At 39.9% G+C, this 24,648-nt stretch overlaps 2 protein-coding genes across 2 annotated transcripts in view; both read right to left on the bottom strand.

The window, feature by feature from the left end:
* Positions 1-23,414, bottom strand: part of LOC138947217 (uncharacterized) — a 69,479-nt gene extending 46,065 nt beyond the window's left edge. Inside the window, exon 1 of the mRNA XM_070318654.1 lies at positions 23,295-23,414. Coding sequence (XP_070174755.1) covers positions 23,295-23,324 — 30 coding nt within the window. The 5' untranslated portion in view covers positions 23,325-23,414. The remainder of the gene's footprint in view (positions 1-23,294) is intronic.
* LOC138947229 (sperm microtubule associated protein 1-like) overlaps positions 17,852-24,648 on the bottom strand; it is a gene marked incomplete in the record, with an annotated part of 44,568 nt that continues 37,771 nt past the window's right edge. The window contains 1 exon segment of the mRNA XM_070318668.1: positions 17,852-17,901.

A 24,648-nucleotide genomic window follows, 5' to 3' on the forward strand; every position in this document is an offset into this window, starting at 1 on the left:
GATTTCTCCTGTCGGATAGCCCCACTTTCTCCTGTCGAATAACCTCAAAAGCCCCGTCTCGAAGAAGCATACTCGAACCACATCGCTCAGCCAAAAGAACCAAATCGCTAGAACAATCGCTAGGAACCCCGATTTCTCCTTTCCCTTCTCTATTTATCCCCTTCCTTGTTTGTTTACCTGTTACCTCTAGCTACCGCTAACGTTTCGATCGTCTATAGATAACGATCTCCCTTGACTGTCCACGTTACCCCAATACATGTCCTAACAACATAAACAACATACCTTGTCTCTCCTTCCTTTCTTCTTGTTTCGTACCTTTAGCAACGAACCGACACTCTCGATCGTCTTAGAGTCAAGGCGATCGAGGATGTTTGTTTACGTTTCTCTAGGTAACTGCTAACAATGCTCAAACAACCTATCCTACCGAACTAAATCTCCATTTTACTTTCACTCAATCATTATCCTATCAATAATGAATCAATTCTAAAATGCATAACCATATTTACATGCACATTTCATTACATAATATTCTCTCATCGTTCTGCTTCGATGAGATCTCGTATAACACCTTCTCAAGTCAAAGCGACCAAAAAGTGTTTGTTTACGTTTCTCTAGGTAACCTCTAACAACACAAACAATTTATCTAACTAAACTAAATCTCTGCTTCCTTTCACTCAATCATTATCTTATCAATAATGAATCAATTCTAAAATGCATGCAGTAATATTCACATGCACATTTCATAACATAATATTCTTTTATCGTTCTTCTTCGATGAGATCTCGAATAACACGTCATCTAAAATGGCGTCATCGAAGAGAAGATTACGTTCCATTGTGTTCATCTCATAAGAATGCGATCGATACATGAGAGTTCCTGGGTATGAAATCCCCGAACGTTTTTTTCATTTTGTTGATAAATGTCTTTGATGACGTCATATCCGGCTTTTCGTGAAAGTTGAGGCGGCACTGTCACGCCCTCATTTTTCAACCAAATTGGTTGAAATTTTGGTCAAGTAATCTTCGACGAAGCCCGGACTTCGGTATTGCATTTCAGCTTGGTGGCTTAAAAATTAATTAATGACTTTGGTCATTAAAAATCTGAAAATTGTAAAAAATAAATGAAAATTTATAAAACGATCCAAATTTACGTTCATCTTATTCTCCATCATTTTCTGATTCCAAAAACATATAAATATGTTATATCTGGATTAAAAACAAGCTCTGAAAATTAAATATATAAAAATTATTATCAAAATTAAATTGTCGAAATCAATTTAAAAACACTTTCATCTTATTCCTTGTCGGTTCCTGATTCCAAAAACATAATGTTTGGATTATAAACACGCTCAGAAAGTTAAAACAAAGAGAGGTACAGAAAAGCGTGCTATCCTTCTTAGCGCAACTACTACCCCGCTCTTCTTGTCAATTTCACTGCCTTTGCCATGAGCGATGGACTGACGATGCTACGAGTATACGGTCTTGCTGAAAAATGGCATTGCGTTCAGTTTCATTCTGTGAGTTCGACAGCTACTTGACTAAATATTGTATTTTCGCCTTACGCGACTTGTTTCTTTCTCTAATAAAAAAATCTCTTATTGTTTGACTAGGTCTGAACCCCAGCGTAACACTGCCAACATCCACCCTGGAAATGCAAACCTCAGTATTGAGGAGTTGGTGACTGATGACAGTGTGGCATTGCTTGTCAGACAATATAAACAAATTCAGCACCACAGACACGCTAGCAGGGTATGTCAGCTCCAGCAAGCAGAAAGAATGGTGAAGCGGAGTCGCTTGGATCTCGGTCATGGACAGAGAGGTGATAACGTCGCTATACCCATTCCACTGGTGGATAGAGGCCGTGGAGACCCGCGGAATATCCTGGGGGTGATTCTTGACAGGAGTGATAATGACAACTACACACTGGTGACCAAGAATGGGATTTTAAAAGGAGCCTACGCCAGAAACGATTTCGAACTGTGTCCACAAAAACTGTTGTATTTGAGTGAAACGAACTGTGTTAAGCACGTAAGTCTTCGCGCGGCCGTCATCCTGGGCTCCCAAAGCGGAGGACAAGGATACGTCAAGTGCAACTGTTCGGGTGCAAAGAAATGCCAGAACAATCGGTGCAAATGCTTCAAAGCAAAACTGAAGTGCAACAGTCGGTGTCACCAATCTTTGACTTGTGGAAACAAATGAACTGTTGACTGAAAGTTCTGTTTTAATGTACATTTTAGTTTTTAGAATTAAACATTAAAATGATAACATCATTATGTTCTTTAATTGAATGCCTTAAAATCAAGAGAGAGAAAGAGATAGGAGAGAGAGAGAGAGAATACAGAATAGATTCCACACTGACAGCATTGGCCCGGCACAGGCAGTTGATGGCTGGACAGCAATACCTTCCTGATGGAAAAGAGGCATGAAACCAATTACGACCCCAGCCATTCAAAGTTTTATAGTAGGCTTCTGTGCTGAAATGCTTTCTGACTCTCACCAGAAACACAGATTGTGAGCGGTAGGCATTCTCCGATAATGCCTGGCAGCCTATTTCAGTCAATCACCGATAGTGCCTAAACAATTTCAGTCATTTCCGGATTTGCCTGATCAAACCAGGTATTTACCGTGAATGCCTAAACTTCCAGGCATTCTCGTGAAATACCTGATTTCCCGATTTGACTGTAACATATACATTATCATATAATGCGTTATATACTATATAATGCATTATATACTATATAATGCATTATATAGTAAATAATGGATTTTTTATCATATAATGCATTATTTACTTAAATAATGAATTGTTTAGTAAATAAAAAATTTATTTAATTACAACAATCACATTTTTTACTTTTGTGTAAATAATGCATTATTTAGCTCAACACGAAAAAACGTAATTTCTTTACAAACGGATTGCCATACTCCTTCTTTGCCACATGGAAACAGTCGCGTTTTTTCCAACTCGCCATTTCTTCAAATCCACTAGGATTAGAAGAACAAAATCTACATATCTTGTAAAACAATCCCTGAGCCCTCCGACTGTGGTATTAATTTTTATCTGCGATGCGGCCTTGGGCAGATCTGACGGTTTTAGTCAACCAAGAAAATAGATCTAAAACGCGTGTGGTTAAAGCTTTTCAATGGCGTTTTTGAAGCTTGCAAATGTTGTGTTTTCAAATCGCTTCGGGGGCACCCTTTAATCTATACGTACAGACAAACCAAATACATGGAACGAAAGGTAAGAGGATGGACTGTAAGCTGGTTTTGGGTATTCTAAAAATTTTAAAGGATATAAATGCAAGAAAGACTCAAATATTGCCATTTGTTTTATTCAAGTGTAGATAAGAGAGTATCAAATGAATGCAGTATACCTTAGGTCAGAATAAAGAGCAGGTCTTACTCTTTCCAACGATGTATAATTTGGCACTGTACATAATGTTTAAGAACTGCCCCCGAAGTGATTTTTCAACAAACCCGTCGGAAAAGACACCATATTTTGGCCGTAAAAAGCGCCAAAATGGGGTGAATTTTTAACCTTTGACGTGTGTTTGAAGCAGTACACCCTAGCAATGCCATTGATTTAAAACCTCAAATATATATTTCCTGAAAATTCGCTTCATGCACGATTTTTCAGTGTGCAATAAAAGCCAAATATTTGCTTCGTTTCTTTGCTGTGAAGCAAAAACAAAAAGATCTGCGGTGACATCGTGACGTCTTTTTCGAAATGGGGAAGTTGCGTGGGTCCTCGATGGCTCACGTTCGGTTCAATGTGGGTGCAGCCAGAGACTATAGAGTATACAGAGACGCTCCATACGGTGCTGAAAAGTGAGACCGGAAGCCCAGTGGCGCCACCACGCGGAAACATGGAACCACCTACTTTCTCTTTCCACAGCAGTGGTGATATCGTGCTGCACAAGCATGGTCGCGCCAACGCGAAAACGCAGTGGGGCATGGTGTTCGGCCATCAATTGCTCAAACGCACATGCCAAAGGCTTGAGGATGTTCAAATTTCCCAAGGAAGAGAGTAGGTGAGGATGGTTTCTTCAATTTTTCTCTCGTTAAACTGTTGGAAAATCAGTAAAAGTTGTAGCGTCGAACTGCGTGTAGATCTATTCTACCCGCGGAACAGTGAAAACACACAATGTACACACTACAGCCTCAAACCAGTCCAAGCTGTGCATGTTGGTACTAGTTTCACATGTATAAGATTTATTTCTCCTCTACTTTATCTCATTTCGGCATGCCAAGTCTGGAACTGATAGACTGATCTAGTGGCAATACGGTCGGTGATCGATTAGGGTAGACATAACCATCTCGTTTGATTGACACGGCCGTCGCGGAGTTATAGAGTAGATCTACAACGGCTTGCAGCTGCGAACGTTAGTATCATTTATCATGATTAATATTTTGATTGTAAATGACGGGCGTGAACATATATACAATGACATAATGACATTTGCACACAAATCAAATGAAATAAATCATAGTTCATACACGAACTAAGACATTACATTTCAAATAAAATATACCGTAGGCTTACATGAACTAAGACATAACAACACTACGTAGCCGAAATGCTTTGTACACCGTGATAAGCTGACAACTTTCGAACAATACCTTCATTCACAGATGCCAAAAGCATAGAAAACGTGTGTAAACTTGGGTTTCTATAAAACTTAGCAGGAATAAACTGGCATCGCAAATCACGAAGTGCGGGGCAACAAAGCACAAAATAAAACTCATCTTCTTTACTTTCCCTGGAAAAAAGGGGCATAACAACATATCCGCATCGTATCTCTTATATCGATTAACGTGCACAAATAGTTCTGTTATTCCACCTCGGAATCTTGCCATAATAAGAGAGAGAGAGAGAGAGAGAGAGAGAGAGAGAGAGAGAGAGAGAGAGAGAGAGAGAGAGAGAGAGAGAGAGAGCTTTCTGAACAAGAAAGAAGCAACTGAAAAGAAATAAGAAAATCATCGATCGATCAAGATTCTTTAAAGTCAGCCGGTTTGGTCACAAGAATTACAGTTTTCCTTTCATGATAACTTCTTAGCTCCGTGTAATTGACAACCCATTTCAGTTTCGATGTGCTGGGACGACACCAAATTGACTAAATGCCTTAGTTACCGATTTAACCGGGAACTATTTCGTTAAACGATTTATTCCTGACATATTTTCTCAGGCTTAACTGACCATGTATTCAGTATGTATTTGTATTTGATTAAAACACACAAAAATAACGACGGTTAGGTCGTGAAAAGAGACTGACTTGAATCATGTTTGCATAACTACAGCGATCCAGCGAATATTGCCCAAGAAAATGTGATTTAATTTTAATCTATACCATTTCTGCGGTGTTTTTATGGTCATTTAAAAAGGATGTTCACAAACAAACATATTTTTTCATCCAGTTACTTTTTGCAGCACTGTCAGCCGGACAGAACAGACAGTATGTTAATATAACCGTGATATAAACACAGCCGACAGCAGCCGCGAAACGCGAGTTTCCTTGTGCGGCAGGGTGTGGCTCTTTTCCCGCGCTGGGCTGGCCGGTCTCAATTTCGCACCGCAGCGCAAAGAAGGATGACGCGTCTCTGTATACGTAGAGGTTACATGCCGAGTCTCAGTGATTATCAAAAATAATGGTCGAAGTTAGCGGATCATGAAAAATGCGAGCTTCAGCGAGCTTTTTCATGACCGCGAACTGAGACCATTATTTTTAATAATCACTGAGACGAGGTATGTAACCTCTTTATTCCTCCGTTCTTCAGTTATTCAAAGAAAAGAGGAGTTTTTGTGCGAAAGTTTGATCGAATCCAAATCACTCAACCAGTCTACCTGCGCTGGCGATTGAATAATGCGCGGTTGTATAGTTCAGGGAAAATCAATCAATTATGTTAACACTTCTTGTCAGTTTCCCTGTTTTGGACTAAAATCAAGTACACAGTTATGTTGTTATTCTGCTGTGCCAGTAAAGGCAGATAGTGTGTGTTATGGTCCTGTTTTGGTATCGCTTAGGAAATGTTCTTTCTTCGAATGGGACAAGCAGACGAACTTTTGCACCCGTGTTCCAACGTTAAAAACTGTATGAAGTTCCGTTTTCTGGGGCAAAATAGTGTATGAAACCGCTGTATGTTCTTTAAATTGATGCGATGTGTGCATTTGGTTGCGTGTGATCTGTTTATAAAATGAAATATTGTCAAAAACTAACCGTCGGATTGCAGTCTCTTGTCCAAGCAACTCAGTTCAGAAAATTTGGAAGGGGAACTACTCTTGTCGTACGAGAGTTACTTGCCTTGGGAGTTTGCGTGCACTCATAAGAGATCTAAAGCGAGTTTCTCTGCACTGATCGTTAGATTTGGATTTAGAAAACAACCAAACTCATAGATTTTATATGGAGATTAATGTGTTCAAGCCTGTAGTTGCCAGTTTAAATGCAGTATGTTTGTATTGTTTGGTCTGGAGATGTATATTTCGTACATTGGAGCGTTCGGAACTTTTCAATCGCTAAAGTAGTTCCCTCAAAGTCTAACTCATCAACCTGTGAGCTATCGAGGATTCAGGCCCGTTGTTGGGTAAGTGATTTTGGTTGTTGGGTAAGTTACCGAAAAATAACTAGCCCTACACCTTTACAGAGAGAAAGAAGCAGAGGGGGGAATAACTATCTTTATTCCCCCCTCTGCTTCTTTCTCTCTGTAAACTTGTAGGGCTAGTTATTTTTCGGTAACTTACCCAACAACCAAAATCACTTACCCAACAACGGGCCTGAATCCTCGATAGCTCATGGGTAGAGACTGTACACATTGTGGATCTACTTTTTGCGACTCAAAAGTTCAGAACACTCTAATGTACAAAATATACATTTCTGGAGCAAACAATACAACCATCCCGTATTTAAACCAGCAACTACAGACTTGAACACATGAATCTCCATATAAAATCCATGAGTTTGGCTGTTTTCTGAATTCAGATCTGCCGTGCACAATCGTTTATCGCTAGCAAGATTCCAAGGAAAAGTAACTCTCATACTTTGTCTAGCGACACGAGTAGTTCCCCTTCCAGATTTCGGCTGCACCGACAAGACTGCAATCCGACGGTCAGTTTTCAACAATATTTCATTTTATAAACAGATCACACGCAATCAATTGCAAACATTTAATCAACGTAAAGAACATGCAGCGGTTTCATGCACTATTTTGCCCCAGAAAACTAAACTTCATACAGTTTTTAACGTTGGAACACGGGTGTAAAACTTCGTCTGCTAGTCACATTCGAAGAAAGAACATTTCCTGAGCGATACCAAAACATGAACAGAACACACACTATCTGCCTTTACCGCCACAGCAGAATGACAACATAACTGTGTACTTGATTTTAGTTCAAAACATGGAAACTGACAAGAAGTGTCAACAAAATTGAATGATTTGCACGGAACTATACAACCGCGCATTAATCGATCGCCTGCGCAGGTAGACTGGTTGGGTGAATATGATTCGATCAAACTTTCGCACAAAAACTCCTCTTTTCTTTGAACAACTGAAGAAAGGAGGGATAAAGAGGTTACATACCTCGTCTCAGTGATTATCAAAAATAATGGTCTCAGTTCGCGGTCATGAAAAAGCTCGCTGAAGCTCGCATTTTTCATGATCCGCTAACTTCGACCATTATTTTTGATAATCACTGAGACTCGGCATGTAACCTCTACGTCTCTGGTGCAGCTATGACTGGATCTAAACCGAACTACGTGTGTTTGGGGTCGATGTTTTTTTGGCACAGGTCTTTTCATACGTGATTTTGCTTTTGACTTTGAACAAATGTGTAAATCACACACACACACACACACACACACACACACACACACACACACACACACACACACACACACACACACACACACACACACACACACACACACAAACACTGGGGCGGCACTCTTATATTTAAACGTTTGCATCATATATATTTGGAATCTGACACTTTGTACTTGACTGTCTGTTAAATAGATGATATTTCTTCGAATATGTCAAATTCAAAAATACATGATGCAAACGTTCAAATATAAAAGAGTCCGTATGCCACCTGTGTGTGTGTGTGTGTGTGTGTGTGTGTGTGTGTGTGTGTGTGTGTGTGTGTGTGTGTGTGTGTGTGTGTGTGCCAATGTGTGTTTGTGGATTTACCGCAATAGGCGGACCAAATGGGGTCGTCCGTCGCTATATCGCAGCAATTTGCGGACATCGGCCGAAAAATGCGACTATTTGTGGACGTCCTCAAATAGGCGATCTTTGGTCCGCAAATTGCTGCAATATAGTGACGGACGTCCGCAAATTTCTGAATATATGGTGTGCATGCTTGCTGCGACGCCTATATTTAGGCCCTTGTCATGGCGATGTGAGGCACTAAAATGACCAAAATTAAACTTGGAAAATACAGAGTAACTTAGTTTTCGGGGTAGTTATTGAGGTGACCACGTCATTTTTCTGAGGATCAAGTCGTCTGACTCACAAACCAATATTTGCTTTCGAGACATAGACAATATACTAATAACCAATCTGATTCTACAAGGGGTCAGCTCGTTACTCCCCCGGCTCGTTACTCCCCCTTAGGGTTAGGGTTAGGGTTAGAGTCAGTAACAAGCCGGAGGAGTACCGATACGGGGGAGTAACGAGATGCTCCCATTCTACGATAGCCCTCCTTACTCCTCTGTCAGCTTGTTTTGGTTCGTGAATCATCAAATCTGTAGTTCTTCTTTCTGTTCTTTCGTCAGACTTCTTCTTTTATCCGATTTATTCGTATTCTGTGTCCCCGAGGAAGACCCAAAGGGTAAACCGAGAGAGATCGAGAGATACATAATTATACAAAGAGGCATGGAAATATATTGCATAGTTGTTATGTAGATTTAGACATCACGAGGCAATGGGGTGTGTGGTTGATGAGACATATATACGAAAACAAATCAGACATAATAATTAAGATATGATCAGTTTTATTTTCCCATATTATGGAGTAAGCATACTAAAGTATTGTCTTCATACAGCCTGCATCCGAGGTGAGAGAGAAGAGAGAGAGAGAGAGACAGAGAGAGACAGAGAGAGACAGAGACAGAGACAGAGATAGAGAGAGAGAAAATAAAATCAAACATTAAGAGGTTTAGCGGTTTTTTGTGCTAGAGATTGAATACCAGATACTGTGATTGGTGCAAGTTTGAAACAAGGAAGACCCCAAGGGGAAAACAAGAGAGATCGAGAGACAAAGAGACATGCACATATACTGCATAATTGTCATGTAAATGTAGACATCACAAGACAATGGGATGAGGGGTTGATGAAAAATACGAAAATAACTCAGACATAACAATTAAGATATGATCCGTTTTATTTTCCATTGTAATGGAGTAAGCATACTAAAGTATTGTCTACATCCAGCCCGAGCGGGGAAATGGCTCAGTCGGTAGAGGCGCTGGCTTTAAAACCAGATGTCGCTATCGGCGTGGGTTCGATTCCCACGTTCTGCGAGGGATTTGTTTCCCATTGTAAACTCTGTGCAGACTCAACTCGGTGTTCGAACACCCCCATGTCCGCGCATGTGCACAATAAAGAACCCAAGTTCACAGCGAAAGTGAAGCATGCAGACCAACTTGCTGACGCTTTTTCGGATTTCTTTCGTGAGAAGGTTGTACAAATATTATTCGCAACAGCTTCAACATTTCTGTTGATCAAAGTCAGTCAGCCCAGCATGCGGCACAATATTCTGGTCCGTATTTTTCGAGTTTCAGTCCAGAGTCTGTCCGCAAGCTGGTTTCAGCCACCCAACCCAAAACATGTGAACTTAACCCCATGCCTATCAAGGGCGGATTAGGGGGTGGTTACAGGGGTTGCGGAACCCACCTCCCCCCTCCCCCCTCGGCTGTAAAAAATTTAAAAAAAAACAGTTTGTGAATTGTGTTGTTGTTTCTGTCTGTAAAGCCGGGGGAAGTGTTCATTGTTTCATCAGTATCATTTTTGTACAGTTTTAACTGCCACTCCTATGCGACGTGTTGTTCTTCTAACCATACTGTATGATGTCGGGAGCAGATATGGAAGATTAGATAAATTGCCATTATTTAATACTAACTTTAAAAGAAATAATGAGTGGCTGCTGACACCAGTTGATCATGTTTAAAATCAAGGATAAGCCACAGATTGTTTATAAGATAGCTAAAATTCTTCAACTTCAGTGGGGCTATGCCCCCCAGACCCCCCAACGGGGCGTTGCCACGGTACCCCACCTCTACCCACCCCTGGGCCCCAGGTTGTAACCCCCCCCCCCCCCCTCGGGCTTAATTGCTACGCCCCTGCCTATCAAACTAGACGTCCTTCTCCCCATCATCTCTCTCTCTCTCTCTCTCTCTCTCTCTCTCTCTCTCTCTCTCTCTCTCTCTCTCTCTCTCTCTTTGTTTGTTTGTAAACACGCTTTTAGAAGCGGGTCGGTGCATGCGACGCACGGTGTTTTTTGGAGGCCGTCAGCGTCGTACGAGCCGATGGTTTGACACAGAGTGTAGGGAGGGAAAACGTGAAGTTAATAGATTACTTAGTCGGTACTCTCGCACTAGAAAGGTTGAGGATAAACTACAGTATTTGCAAAAAAGATCTGAATATCAAAATATGATAAAAGAGAAAAAGAAAGCACATAGAAAATCAGTACAAGATTCTTTACTAGAAAACAGAAAAAATCCTTCCATGTTCTGGTCAACGGTAAAGCGGTCTCGCCCAAGGGAGAGAAACCGTGCTACTATAAATATCGATGTCTGGAAAGATCACTTTGAAAACATTTTGGGACAGCACACAGCTTCAACGCCTGAACAAAACGAAAATGTAATAAATGAAGAAAGTGAGGAAGATGTACATATTTATGAATTGGATGAACAAATTTCGTTAGCTGAGGTAAAACAAGCCATTCGAAAATTAAAAGCAGGGAAAGCTTCTGGTATTGATGAAATACCAGCAGAATTTCTAAAAACAGCTGAGGATATTGTTGCCCCTTTTCTCACTAAGTTCTTTAACCGTGTTTATGACACTGGTGTGTTTCCTAAACAATGGAGTCAGTCCGTGATAGTTCCTTTACTGAAAAAGGGTGATGTAAATAATCCTGGAAATTATAGGGGCATTTCCCTCCTGAGTACTATTAGTAAAGTTTTTACTTCCATCCTAAATAGGCGTCTGTATAAATGGGCAGAGAGTGAACACAAGATATGTGAAGAACAAGCTGGTTTTCGAAAAAACTATTCAACTATTGATCATCTTTTTACACTTGTGACTATGATTAAGAAATGTCTGTATGGACAAAGGAGAAGTAAACTGTACGTTGCTTTTATTGATTATTTGAAAGCTTTCGATTCTGTAGACAGGGATAGTTTGTGGGTCGTTCTTCAAAAAATAAAAACTTCGACGAAAATGATCCGTATGCTACAAGGGATTTATGATTCTGTCCAGTCATGTGTAAGATGGGGCCCTGAAGTGTCTGACTTTTTTGATTGCCCTGCCGGGGTGAAACAAGGCTGCATGTTGTCTCCCCTGATTTTTTCCCTGTTAATTACTGAAGTAGCCGATAAAGTAACCTCAAATGGAAGGCATGGTGTTCAGTTTTTGCCTGGATTACAAGAAATTTTTTTGCTTCTTTTTGCTGACGATATTTGTTTGATTTCTACAACACCTGTTGGACTACAAAACCAATTGAACAATCTTGAACAAGCCTCCTCTGCCCTTGGCCTCAGTGTAAATTTAAAGAAAACAAAAGTAATGGTTTTTCGGAAAGGCGGTCATCTATCTAAGACAGAAAAATGGTTTTATCAAGGTAAACCTATGGATGTTGTAAACAGTTATAAATATTTGGGTGTCACATTGACAACAAAATTATCATTTGACATTGCTTTAGAAGAATTTGCAGGCAGAGCCAAGGGAAAAGTGGTAGAAATCATGAAAACAATGTGGAGCTTAGGTAGCATGGATGTTAGTGTATTTTTTAAATTGTTTGATGCGCTAGTAAAACCTATGCTTTTGTACGCCTCTGAAATATGGGGTATCACACGCTTTCGTTCTGTTGAATCTCCGCATTTGTTTGCTTGTAAAAGATTTTTGAATGTTTTACCAAGAACTCCAAACGCGATGGCATATGGAGAACTCGGTCGTTTCCCTTTATTCATTGACAGTACTGTCAGTGTTATCAGGTACTGGCTAAAGCTGCAGAACATGTTTTTGGTTAGATTACCTAGACAAGCGTACGAGATGGATAAAAAAAGATTTTCAAGGTTACCCGGAAATGAGGTTGATTTGCAAAATTGGGCTTGCTCGGTAAAGCGTTGTTTGGATATGTGTGGGTTTTCCTTTGTATGGCTGAATGGTGGTGTTGTTCATGAAAAAGCTTTTCTGCGTGCGTTTAGACAGCGTTTGATTGACTGCTATAAGCAGGAATGGTTTGGTAAGATAATGGAAAGTGATAGATTTTCAACGTATAGTTCGTTCAAGTCTTTATTGCAGCCGGAAAAATACCTAACAGATATCACACTTACTAAATTTAGAAACATTTTTGTCAAACTACGCCTAGGTATTATTGACCTGAATGGAAACAAACGCTATAGTGCTGTACCAAACACGTGCCCGTTTTGTCCTGCTGTGGAAAACGAAATACATTTTCTGCTACATTGCCCAAAATACCAGGATCTACGTGTAAAATATATTTTGAAATATTTCACTGACAATGTACATGTACCACCCTTGATTTTTCTGCTACAAAATGAGAGTATATACATTAATAGAGCTGTAGCCATGTATTGTTATTATGCCATGAAAACACGTGATGAAGAAATTTCAAACAGGCAATTGTTGCTATGACTGATACTTTGAGACAAAATTTGTAAATTTTCGTGCCACGATATATATTTCTCTTGTTTCTGTACAACCATGAAATTTTGTTGTGGATTTTTATTCCTATTTTTTCCTGTGTCTTTTGTAAACCCCCATGCGTATATGCCGGTGGCCTCGCATTAAATTTCCTGAGTTCCTGAGTTCTCTCTCTCTCTCTCTCTCTCTCTCTCTCTCTCTCTCTCTCTCTCTCTCTCTCTCTCTCTCTCTCTCTCTGTGTCTGGGGGGCTCGCGAGATTTTGCCGAGCGGGCAGGTCGGAGTTATTGAGCTGCGCTTCAATTTAACTAAACGTCAATCAATCAATCAATGAATATGAGGCTTATATCGCACGTATTCCGTGGGTACAGTTCTAAGCGCAGGGATTTTTTGGTTTTGTTTTAATGCAATTTGTATCGCGCACATAGTCAAGGCGCAGGGATTTATTTATGCCGTGTGAGATGGACTTTTTTTTTACACAATACATCACGCATTCACATCGGCCAGCAGATCGCAGCCATTTCGGCGCATATTCTACTTTTCACGGCCTATTATTCCAAGTCACACGGGAATTTTGGTGGACCTTTTTATATTTAGTCAAGTTTTGACTAAATATTTTAACATCGAGGGGGAATCGAAACGAGGGTCGTGGTGTATGTGCGTGTGTCTGTCTGTCTGTCTGTCTGTCTGTGTGTGTGTGTAGAGCGATTCAGACTAAACTACTGGACCGATCTTTATGAAATTTGACATGAGAGTTCCTGGGTATGAAATCCCCGAACGTTTTTTTCATTTTTTTTATAAATGTCTTTGATGACGTCATATCCGGCTTTTCGTGAAAGTTGAGGCGGCACTGTCACGCCCTCATTTTTCAACCAAATTGGTTGAAATTTTGGTCAAGTAATCTTCGACGAAGCCCGGACTTCGGTATTGCATTTCAGCTTGGTGGCTTAAAAAATAATTAATGACTTTGGTCATTAAAAATCTGAAAATTGTAAAAAAAAATAAAAATTTATAAAACGATCCAAATTTACGTTTATCTTATTCTCCATCATTTGCTGATTCCAAAAACATATAAATATGTTATATTCGGATTAAAAACAAGCTCTGAAAATTAAATATATGAAAATTATTATCAAAATTAAATTGTCGAAATCAATTTAAAAACACTTTCATCTTATTCCTTGTCGGTTCCTGATTCCAAAAACATATAGATATGATATGTTTGGATTAAAAACACGCTCAGAAAGTTAAAACAAAGAGAGGTACAGAAACGCGTGCTATCCTTCTTAGCGCAACTACTACCCCGCTCTTCTTGTCAATTTCACTGCCTTTGCCATGAGCGGTGGACTGACGATGCTACGAGTATACGGTCTTGCTGAAAAATGGCATTGCGTTCAGTTTCATTCTGTGAGTTCGACAGCTACTTGACTAAATATTGTATTTTCGCCTTACGCGACTTGTTATCTATGCCTATACAATTTTGCCAGGAAAGACCCTTTTGTCACTCGTGGGATCTTTAACGTGCCCACCCCATGCAATGTAGTGTACACGAAGGGACCTCGGATTTTCGTCTCATCCGAAAGACTAGCACTTGAACCCATCACCTAGGTTAGGAAAGGGGGGAGAACATTGCTAACGCCCTGACCCAGGGTCGAACTCGCAACCTCTCGCTTCCGAGCGCAAGTGCGTTACGACTCGGCCACCCAGTCTTCAAAATGACAGTCGTTGGCTTGCCAACTGCTGCAGAAACAACCTAACAAGCCCTGCTCCACAACCACCAAGTCACATCGTGGAAAATTGCCGCCAATGGGAGCAACTTGACTTTTGTTGTCAGATTTGCACCGGCGACCACTGATGGCGACCAAGCTACACGCTACGCTCACAGTGTCACCCAGGAGAACACGGTCCAATGTTTTTGCCTAGCAAATAAACCATTCTGATTCTGATTCTCTCTCTCTTTTTCTCTTTCCCCCCTCTGGTGAAGATAAATTAAAGACCGAAATCCATTTTTTGTTTGAATGCCAAACATATTGTGAGTTAAGAAGAAAGTATTTAGCATAGTTTTTAAGTGTTGGTGATCAGTTGGGCAGTATGATTTCCATGTTTAAAAAACAAGACACAGAAACAATTCTAGATTTAGCAAAGTTTTTGTTTTTTGCATTTCAGTTAAGATTGTCAATGTTAAATAATAATGAGGACTAATTGTCGCTGAAGGTTTTGTTGTTGCTGTATTTATTGTTCGGTTGTATGTATATATTAGGCAGCATTGATGTGCACGATTATTGATAGAGGAAAGCTTGAAACAAACCACTGTGTATTTTGCATACGTTTAAATATCATGTTTTCTATTTTTCCCTGTGATTCATGTGTACCCCTCCCCCCCCCCCTCATTGAAAGGGGCTGTAGGCCCATGTTCAATTAAATTGTGTCAGTGTCAGTGTCAGTGTCTCTCTTTCCCCAATTAATATTTCAGGTTTTTTTTTAAATCCCGTGTCTCCCTTTGCCGGATGCCGCTTTTGACTACACACTCCCGACGATGCGGGTTTGTCTGAACCCATACATTTGAAAGAGGGTTTTTACCGTTTATTCCTCTAACGACGATGCGGGTTTGTCTGAACCCATACATTTGAAAGAGGGTTTTTACCGTTTATTTCTCTAACGACGGGGTGGGTTCAGGGAAACCCACAGCGCTACTTCAGTGGTTGCATCGAGTTTCTCCCTTCACCGACCTCTTGCAGGGGAGGGAGAGGGGGAGGGAGAGGGGGAGGGAGAGACTGAGAGAGACTGAGAGACTAAGAAAGAGAGAGAGAGAGAGAGAGAGACTAAGAAAGAGAGAGAGAGAGACTAAGAAAGAGAGAGAGAGACTAAGAAAGAGAGAGAGAGACTAAGAAAGAGAGAGAGAGAGACTAAGAAAGAGAGAGAGAGAGTCTAAGAAAGAGTGAGAGACTAAGAAAGAGAGAGAGACTAAGAAAGAGAGAGAGGGAGACTAAGCAAGAGAGAGAGAGAGACTAAGAAAGAGATAGAGACTAAGAAAGAGAGAGAGAGAGACTAAGAAAGAGAGAGAGACTAAGAAAGAGAGAGAGAGACTAAGAAAGAGAGAGAGACTAAGAAAGAGAGAGAGACTAAGAAAGAGAGAGAGAGAGAGATACTAAGAAAGAGAGAGAGAGAGACTAAGAAAGATAGAGAGAGAGAGAGACAAATAAAGAGAGAGAGAGAGACAAATAAAGAGAGAGAGAGAGACTAAGAAAGAGAGAGAGACTAAGAAAGAGAGAGAGAGACTAAGAAAGAGAGAGAGACTAAGAAAGAGAGAGAGAGACTAAGAAAGAGAGAGAGGGAGACTAAGAAAAAGAGAGACTAAGAAAGAGAGAGAGAGAGAGACTAAGAAAGAGAGAGAGACTAAGAGAGAGAGAGACTAAGAAAGAGAGAGAGAGAGACTAAAAAAAAGAGAGAGAGACTAAGAAAGAGAGAGAGAGAGAAAGACTAGGAGAGAGAAAGAGAGACTAAGAAAGAGAGAGAGAGAGAGAGAGAGACTAAGAAAGAGAGAGAGACTAAGAGAGAGAGAGAGACTAAGAAAGAGAGAGAGAGAGACTAAGAAAGAGAGAGAGAGACTAAAAAAAGAGAGAGAGAGAGACTAAGAAAGAGAGAGAGAGAGAGACTAAGAGAGAGAAAGAGAGACTAAGAAAGAGAGAGAGACTAAGAGAGAGAGAGAGAGAGAGAGAGAGAGAGAGAGAGACTAAGAAAGAGAGAGAGACTAAGAAAGAGAGAGAGAGACTAAGAAAGAGAGAGAGAGACACTAAGAAAGAGAGAGAGAGAGAGACTAAGAAAGAGAGAGAGAGAGACTAAGAAAGAGAGAGAGACTAAGAAAGAGCTAGAGAGAGAGAGAGAGACTAAGAAGGAGAGAGAGAGACTAAGAAAGAGAAAGAGAGACTAAGAAAGAGAGAGAGACTAAGAAAGAGAGAGAGAGACTAAAAAATAGAGAGAGAGACTAAGAAAGAGAGAGAGAGAGAGACTAAGAAAGAGAGAGAGAAAGAGAGACTAAGAAAGAGAGAGAGACTAAGAGAGAGAGAGAGACTAAGAAAGAGAGAGAGAGAGACTAAGAGAGAGAGAGAGAGAGAGACTAAGAAAGAGAGAGAGAGAGACTAAACAAGTCGCGTAAGGCGAAAATACAATATTTAGTCAAGTAGCTGTCGAACTCACAGAATGAAACTGAACGCAATGCCATTTTTTCAGCAAGACCGTATACTCGTAGCATCGTCAGTCCACCGCTCATGGCAAAGGCAGTGAAATTGACAAGAAGAGCGGGGTAGTAGTTGCGCTAAGAAGGATAGCACGCTTTTCTGTACCTCTCTTTGTTTTAACTTTCTGAGCGTGTTTTTAATCCAAACATATCATATCTATATGTTTTTGGAATCAGGAACCGACAAGGAATAAGATGAAAGTGTTTTTAAATTGATTTGGACAATTTAATTTTGATAATAATTTTTATATATTTAATTTTCAGAGCTTGTTTTTAATCCGAATATAACATATTTATATGTTTTTGGAATCAGCAAATGATGGAGAATAAGATAAACGTAAATTTGGATCGTTTTATAAATTTTTATTTTTTTTTACAATTTTCAGATTTTTAATGACCAAAGTCATTAATTAATTTTTAAGCCACCAAGCTGAAATGCAATACCGAAGTCCGGGCTTCGTCGAAGATTACTTGACCAAAATTTCAACCAATTTGGTTGAAAAATGAGGGCGTGACAGTGCCGCCTCAACTTTCACGAAAAGCCGGATATGACGTCATCAAAGACATTTATCAAAAAAATGAAGAAAACGTTCGGGGATTTCATACCCAGGAACTCTCATGTCAAATTTCATAAAGATCGGTCCAGTAGTTTAGTCTGAATCGCTCTACACACACACACAGACACACACACACACGCACACACGCACACACGCACATACACCACGACCCTCGTTTCGATTCCCCCTCGATGTTAAAATATTTAGTCAAAACTTGACTAAATATAAAAAGAGAGAGAGAGAGACTAAGAAAGAGAGAGAGAGACTAAGAAAGAGAGAGAGCGAGAGACTAAGAAAGAGAGAGAGACTAAGAGAGAGAGACTAAGAAAGAGAGAGAGAGAGACTAAGAAAGAGAGAGAGAGAGACTAAGAAAGAGAGACAGAGAGAGAGACTAAGAGAGAGAGACAGAGAGAGAGACTAAGAGAGAGAGACAGAGAGAGACAGACAGAGAGAGAGACAGACAGAGAGAGAGACAGACAGTCAGATAGACAGACAGTCAGATAGACGGATAGACAGACAGACAGACAGAGCAACTGACAACAGACATACAGACAGAGAGATACGGACAGACAAACAGAGAGACAGACAGTCTCTTGGAGACAAACAGGCAGACAGACACTGTTCCGCCGCTTTGGTAATTATGGGTGTAGCAGAACCCGCGCCGTCGGCAGAGGGATAGTTACAATCACTACTACTCTTTAAAAGTATGGGTATGTGTGAACCCGCGCCAACGGTAGTGTTTATGTAAATTATCATAATCAATTAATTCTGATGTTTTGTCATGTACACACTAAAAATTTGCAGACAGAGAGCAAATTAGGTGTGTGAGAGATACTTAAAATTTCAAAACGATACCTTTAATGGTTCCAGAGTTACAATGATTTTAGTGTGTCTCTGGGTACAGGTGAACCCAGGAAGCACGGCAAAGGTTAATCACACACTCCTTCTCAAAGCCTACTTGTATTCTCTCGTTCCTGAGAAGCTTGCAAACACTGATGTGGGTGATTTACATAATTCAGACCCCTAAAGCTAAATGTATGTGGAGCAACAGCTTCATAAAACAAAGTCATGGAAAGACAGCACTCGTTTATGCTTTTATTGCCTTTTCAACTGCTCCTGTGTCAACGGTATTTGCTCAACCGACCACTCAGTTTCTCTTACCAGCTCTGTAGTTTAGCAGATGTAGGTCCAGGATTAACTCTTACACAACATATGCAGCAATTTGCGGACCCCTAACATACAGAGCTAGCTCTGTAGAGCTCTGTAGTGTTGTGGTCCACACATTGCTTTGAAATAGTGACTTGTCCGCATATTGCTGCTTTTTTCGAATCGTTCTTGACGCTATATTTAGCGAGATATCCAAGTAAAAGTTTGTTTGACACCTTTGTATCGAATTCCCTAAACATTCCATTTATTTTCAACTTTCTATCTCTTCAAACATAAAAGTCAAAACAGGTCCTCATATATAATCGCATTTTGACGGAAGTACAAAAATAATACACAATGTCCACAAATAGGCGAAAATCACCCTATGTGGGTGTGTGCCACGGTGTGTCTATGTGTGTGTGTATATATAGGTCGGAAATTTGGGCTGCCACTTGAATTATTTGTTTGGCTTTTCTTTTCCTTGATGTGTGTGTGTGTGTGTTGTGTGTGTGTTTGTGTGTGTGTATGTGTGTGTGTGTGTGTGTGTGTGTGTGTGTGTGCGCGCGCCTGTGATTATGTGTATGCGCGCTTATGTAATTAGTGTTATATAGTCAAAACACTTTGAGTTGTTTTTCTATACTCCCCCCCTTTTTACATTTAGTCAAATTTTGACTAAATGTTTTAACATAGATGGGGAATCGAAACGAGGGTCGTGGTGTATGTGTGTCTGTCTGTATGTATGTGTAGGGCGATTCAGAGAAAACTACTGGACCGATCTTCATGAAACTTCACTCGAGAGTTTCTGAGTATGATATACCCAGACGTTTTTTTCATTTGTTCGATAAATGTCTTTGATGACGTCTGCATATCCGGATTTTTGTAAAAGTTGAGGCCGCACTGTCACGCCCTCAAATGGATTAACATTTTAGTCAAGCAACCTTCGACAAAGGCCGAACTTTGGTATTGGCATTTCAGCTTGGAGGCTTACAAATTAATTCATGAGTTTGGTCATTAAATATCTGAAAATTGCAATTTAAATTATTTCAAAAATAGTCATCTTATTCTTCATCATTTTTTGATTCCAAAAACATATAACTATGTAATATTCGGATTAAAAACAAGCTCTGAAAATTAAAAATATAAAAATCATGATTAAAATTAAGTTTCCGTAATCGATTTAAAAACAATGTCATCTTATTCCTTGTCCGTTCTAAAAACATATAGATATGTTATGTTTGGATTAAAAACAAGCTCAGAAAGTTAAAAAAAGAATAGAGATACAGAAAAGCGCACTATCCTGCTAAACGCAACCGCTACGACGCTACACTGACTTGCTTGACAATTTCACTGCGTTTTACACGTGCGGGGGATTGACGAAGCTGTATTGTCTTGGTGAAAAAGATGCAGTGCGTTCAGTTTTATTCCGTAAGTTCGACAATATGACTAAATGTAGTAATTTCGCCTTACGCGACCTGTTTATTATCCTATATTGCTATTTCATATGTTACGTGGATTTCCATTGGTCAATTGGGCAAAACTGAGCTAAGTGCAAAAGTGATATCGACGACATTTCCGTCGATATCAGTTTTGATATCAACGACCTCTTTATTGCTTCCCCACTTCCAAAACAAAAACACCTAAATTTAAAAACAAACAAATATATATGAAAATGTAATTATCCCAAAATTTAGTTGAGCAAGTAACTAGAGACTTTTTGAAAGAAAAGACATTTAAAAAAAATTGAAAAGTACAAGAGAAGAGTAAACAAAAAGGAATAATAATCAGAGGGAGGGATATGGAACAGCCAAAACTGAGACAAATACTTTTGTAATTTCTTTACAGTAAATACAAAATATCCAGAGAATTAGCAATATATCTAACATTGACTGACTGTGTGATGATATCTTCTGCTATTGGTCTGTTTCGACAGTGATATCAAAATCGAGACCGGAGGTCATAGCAGAAGATATCATCACACAGTCCGTCAATATTGGGTAATGATGTTGCAAAGAAGGGATTTCGTTACAACAATAAATTTTCTTCGAACATGTCAAATTCCAAATACATTCCAAACTTTCAAATATATCAGAGTCCGTATGCCACCTGTGTGTGTGTGTGTGTGTGTGTGTGTGTGCGCGTGTGTGTGTGTGTGTGTGTGTGTGTGTGTGTATATGTGTGTGTGTGTGTGTATATATATGTGTGTGTGTGTGTATTTGTGTGTATGTGTGTGTGTGTGTGTGTGTGTGTGTGTGTGTGTGTGTGTGTGTGTGTGTTGAAACCAAACAGAAAGAATTTAAGTTACGCCAAGGGAAATATTTTTAAAACCAGGGACATATCGATTACAAGCAGTAATGAATGGAAACCGGCCGAAGTCGTTGAAGTGAATTATCGACCCTGAGATTAAATATGTACAATCGTTTTCCATAGTTAATACAGTGTTCTAGATGATGGAACGTGTCATTCTGATAATCATCGCTCCACGGCTATCGCCAGTTTCTCTCTGACAGCATGCTAAATTATTGCGCGAAACTATCAAAACAAGAATACAGAGTTATCTGCCTTATGTTTTTCGCGAGCACTGATCTAAATTTGAGATCAGTGTTCGCGAGACGAAAATGATTGCATATTGGCCGACTTCGACAGTGATCTCCGTTCTGTTCTTCACAGTTATGATAAAGACATCGTTCTAAGGTCAAAACAAGTCAACATTTTGAGACTGCTGTCGGAAGGAGACCGTGATAATTATATGGTTGCATCACTCTCAACTGGTTACAGAAAAAATCGTCAGCACCGGCGCGCACCGAAGCCAAAGTTGATTATCACGTGACACTTTAGAGTTGTTTGCACAGTATATACATCCGCGAAAGATAGCTCGCTTGAAACTGTCTTACATATCAATTCCTTTGTAATTTAAAAATTACACAACACCATGAAAAATCATTATCGACGATCGCGAATCTGCTTATATCCACAACACATTACGAAAAGATCTAAATATGTAAAAAATCGATTTCCTCTCCAGAGAAGGAAAACCAAGGCATCCTGTCAGGGATAGAATGAGACCCGAAGGGAAGAACTCATGTTTGACCCGAGTTCAGGATGGGAACGTGTAACAAAGACCTGTACGCCTACGTGTAGATATTGCGTCACCCGTGACTCACTTTTTATCTCTAATGTTCCAAATCATACGTTGATTTGCTCCCACCAAGACTGCAGATCTTGGCAAACGCGTGACGTAAAAACTAGATTTGATGACGTTACCCGTTCACGTTCCCGTACACGTGCTGAAAAGTGCCACATCTAGATACGCCAGAGGATGTATTTGTTAAACCAGGGACATATTCCTTTTGTGGATATGACCTTTACCCAACTGATCAAGTTTATACATTTTTGGGGGAACATTACCATCTACCAACTCTTCTACCTAATGTCAGGATAATTTGACAATTGCACTATCAAGCTCGACAGCAATCACGATTACGAACTAGTATTGGACATGTTTTGATGTTCTAATGAACGCAATCACTGAATACTGCATTATTTTGAGTTCTTTCCTTCAACTTTCTGAGCAATCAATTTGTGGTGTTCCGGATTTCAGATATACAATCGAACCCATGTATAACATCTATAACAATAACAATAACAACACGTTATCGTCTATTAAAATGAATACATTAAAACGGAAATGTCCCTCGACGCATCCAACCTGCTGGTCAACGATTCTAAATTACGCATTATAATAAGCATTATTTGGACACTCAAAAAGAGAGAAACACATAAAACACATAAGCTATTATATTAACCAGCGCATGTTCATCTTGCAATTACACCTGACTCATTGTCCTGTCAACTTCTATACTAACCGTAAACAAAACCCACTAGTCAGATACGTTATAGTGCAGATCTTTGTGACGAGGCCGTGTATGGTAAAACCAGTTATATAACTGGTAGGGCCATCCATTCCCATATCATATTCAGCAAGTAGGATGATTTTACATGAGGTAGTTTCTAAACCGTGAAACGTACACCACAGACACCCGGCTGTCACAACCAAAAACAAACCAAAAAACACGTTTTCTCACTAAAATCTACCAACAAAATCAGAACAGCTAAAACGGAACACATTTTCATGTCGTCGGAAAGAACAAGCAAACTTATATCCAAAACAGTCAGTTGTGTATACCTATCTTGTCCAACAATGACGTGTGTGTGTGCGCGCGCGCGTTCGCTTGTGTGTGTGCTTGTGTGTGTGTGTGTGTGTGTGTGTGTGTGTGTGTGTGTGTGTGTGTGTGTGTGAGTGTGTGAGTATGTGTGTGTGCTTGCGTGTGTGTGTGTGTGTGTGTGTGTGTGTGTGTGTGTGTGTGTGTGTGTGTGTGTTTGTGTTTGTGAAGAATTTTTCTTTCATTTTTTGACACTTCCGATTACACATTTTTTCATCTTTTTTTCTCAATCTTTAACGTTTCTGAAATTCAACTTACCTTCAGGCGAATACGGTGTGAGACAGACATCTAAATACAAACGTGTTGCCCTGACATGCACACGCGAAGTAAATATGTCTGACAGATACGGAGTCAGAGTGTGAACGACACGCGGTGTGGAAGATATTTATTTGTCAAACCGCGCAAAATACAATGGTAGGCGATTTGCACCACGTCAAATTTGCATAATATATGTGACCGTGTGTTTCTTTGGTAAAATGTTTTTGATGTTTTAATTTTATTTAGTGAGCGGTTGTTATTGCTGCTGTTGATGATTCCGTCGTTATTTCTCTTCTTTCATCGTTAATGTTCTTGTTCAGGCAGCACTCATTGTACGGCTGTACTGTTTGTAGTGGTGGTAGTTGCATCTCTAGCTCTGAGTGATGGTTTTCACTGTGATGGATTAGGGTAGTTCTCAATAGCTGGTACACAGTATTCGAGGCAGAAATTTCATCTGACAGTGGTAATGATCCGCTAACCAGAAAGTAATTTTCCCAAAAATACAAGTACATGAACCCATGTGCCCCCCCCCCCCCCCCCCTACAAATAAACTCAACAACAACAAAAACAATCAAACACAAGAGAAACAAGAAATTCCTCCGAGGTAGGAAAAACACCCCCGTCAAAGGTAAATAACCTTCTCAGTTGGTGGCAGTGAGAATGGTTATTTCCCTTTGACCATTACTATGTCTCTCTATAAGTCCTTGTATAATTTTAATCCACCAATAACTCCCTAACCGTGTGTTTGACTGGTCCCAATTTTTGTAAGGACCGTCTCAGGAATGTATAGAACCTGTTCACCAAGTTTGGTGACGATCGGTCCGTCATTCTTGAGATCTATATGCGAACACAAACACACAAACACATCGACCGAATCCTATACACACCTCTATACCGGGGGTGTAACGAATCCTATACACACCCCTATACCGGGGGTGTAAAAATCAACAATAAAACACACATACACACACACACACACACACACACACACACACTAACACACACACACACACACACTCACACACACACACACACACACACACACACACACACACACACACACACACATTAACATTAACATTAACACTATAAACACAATCAAGAAACAAGGTATCTAACATGAGGAGACCAACGAAAAAACTGCGTATCGGTATTCAATAGCCAGCGCTTTTCATCACCACAAGTGAGGCAACTATATCGATAAAACAAATCCATTCTAACACAAATTGCTAAAGGCGTACGTGCAACTTGGTATGCAAGAGCATTGTTGAATTGCATTTTGACAGTGCTTACGTACAGAAATATGCAAAAATCACATTATTACAAAAATCGTTGAAGCTGCAGGTTTGAAATT

This window comes from Littorina saxatilis, linkage group LG14 (assembly GCF_037325665.1).
Source record: "Littorina saxatilis isolate snail1 linkage group LG14, US_GU_Lsax_2.0, whole genome shotgun sequence".
Classification (NCBI taxonomy): domain Eukaryota; kingdom Metazoa; phylum Mollusca; class Gastropoda; order Littorinimorpha; family Littorinidae; genus Littorina; species Littorina saxatilis.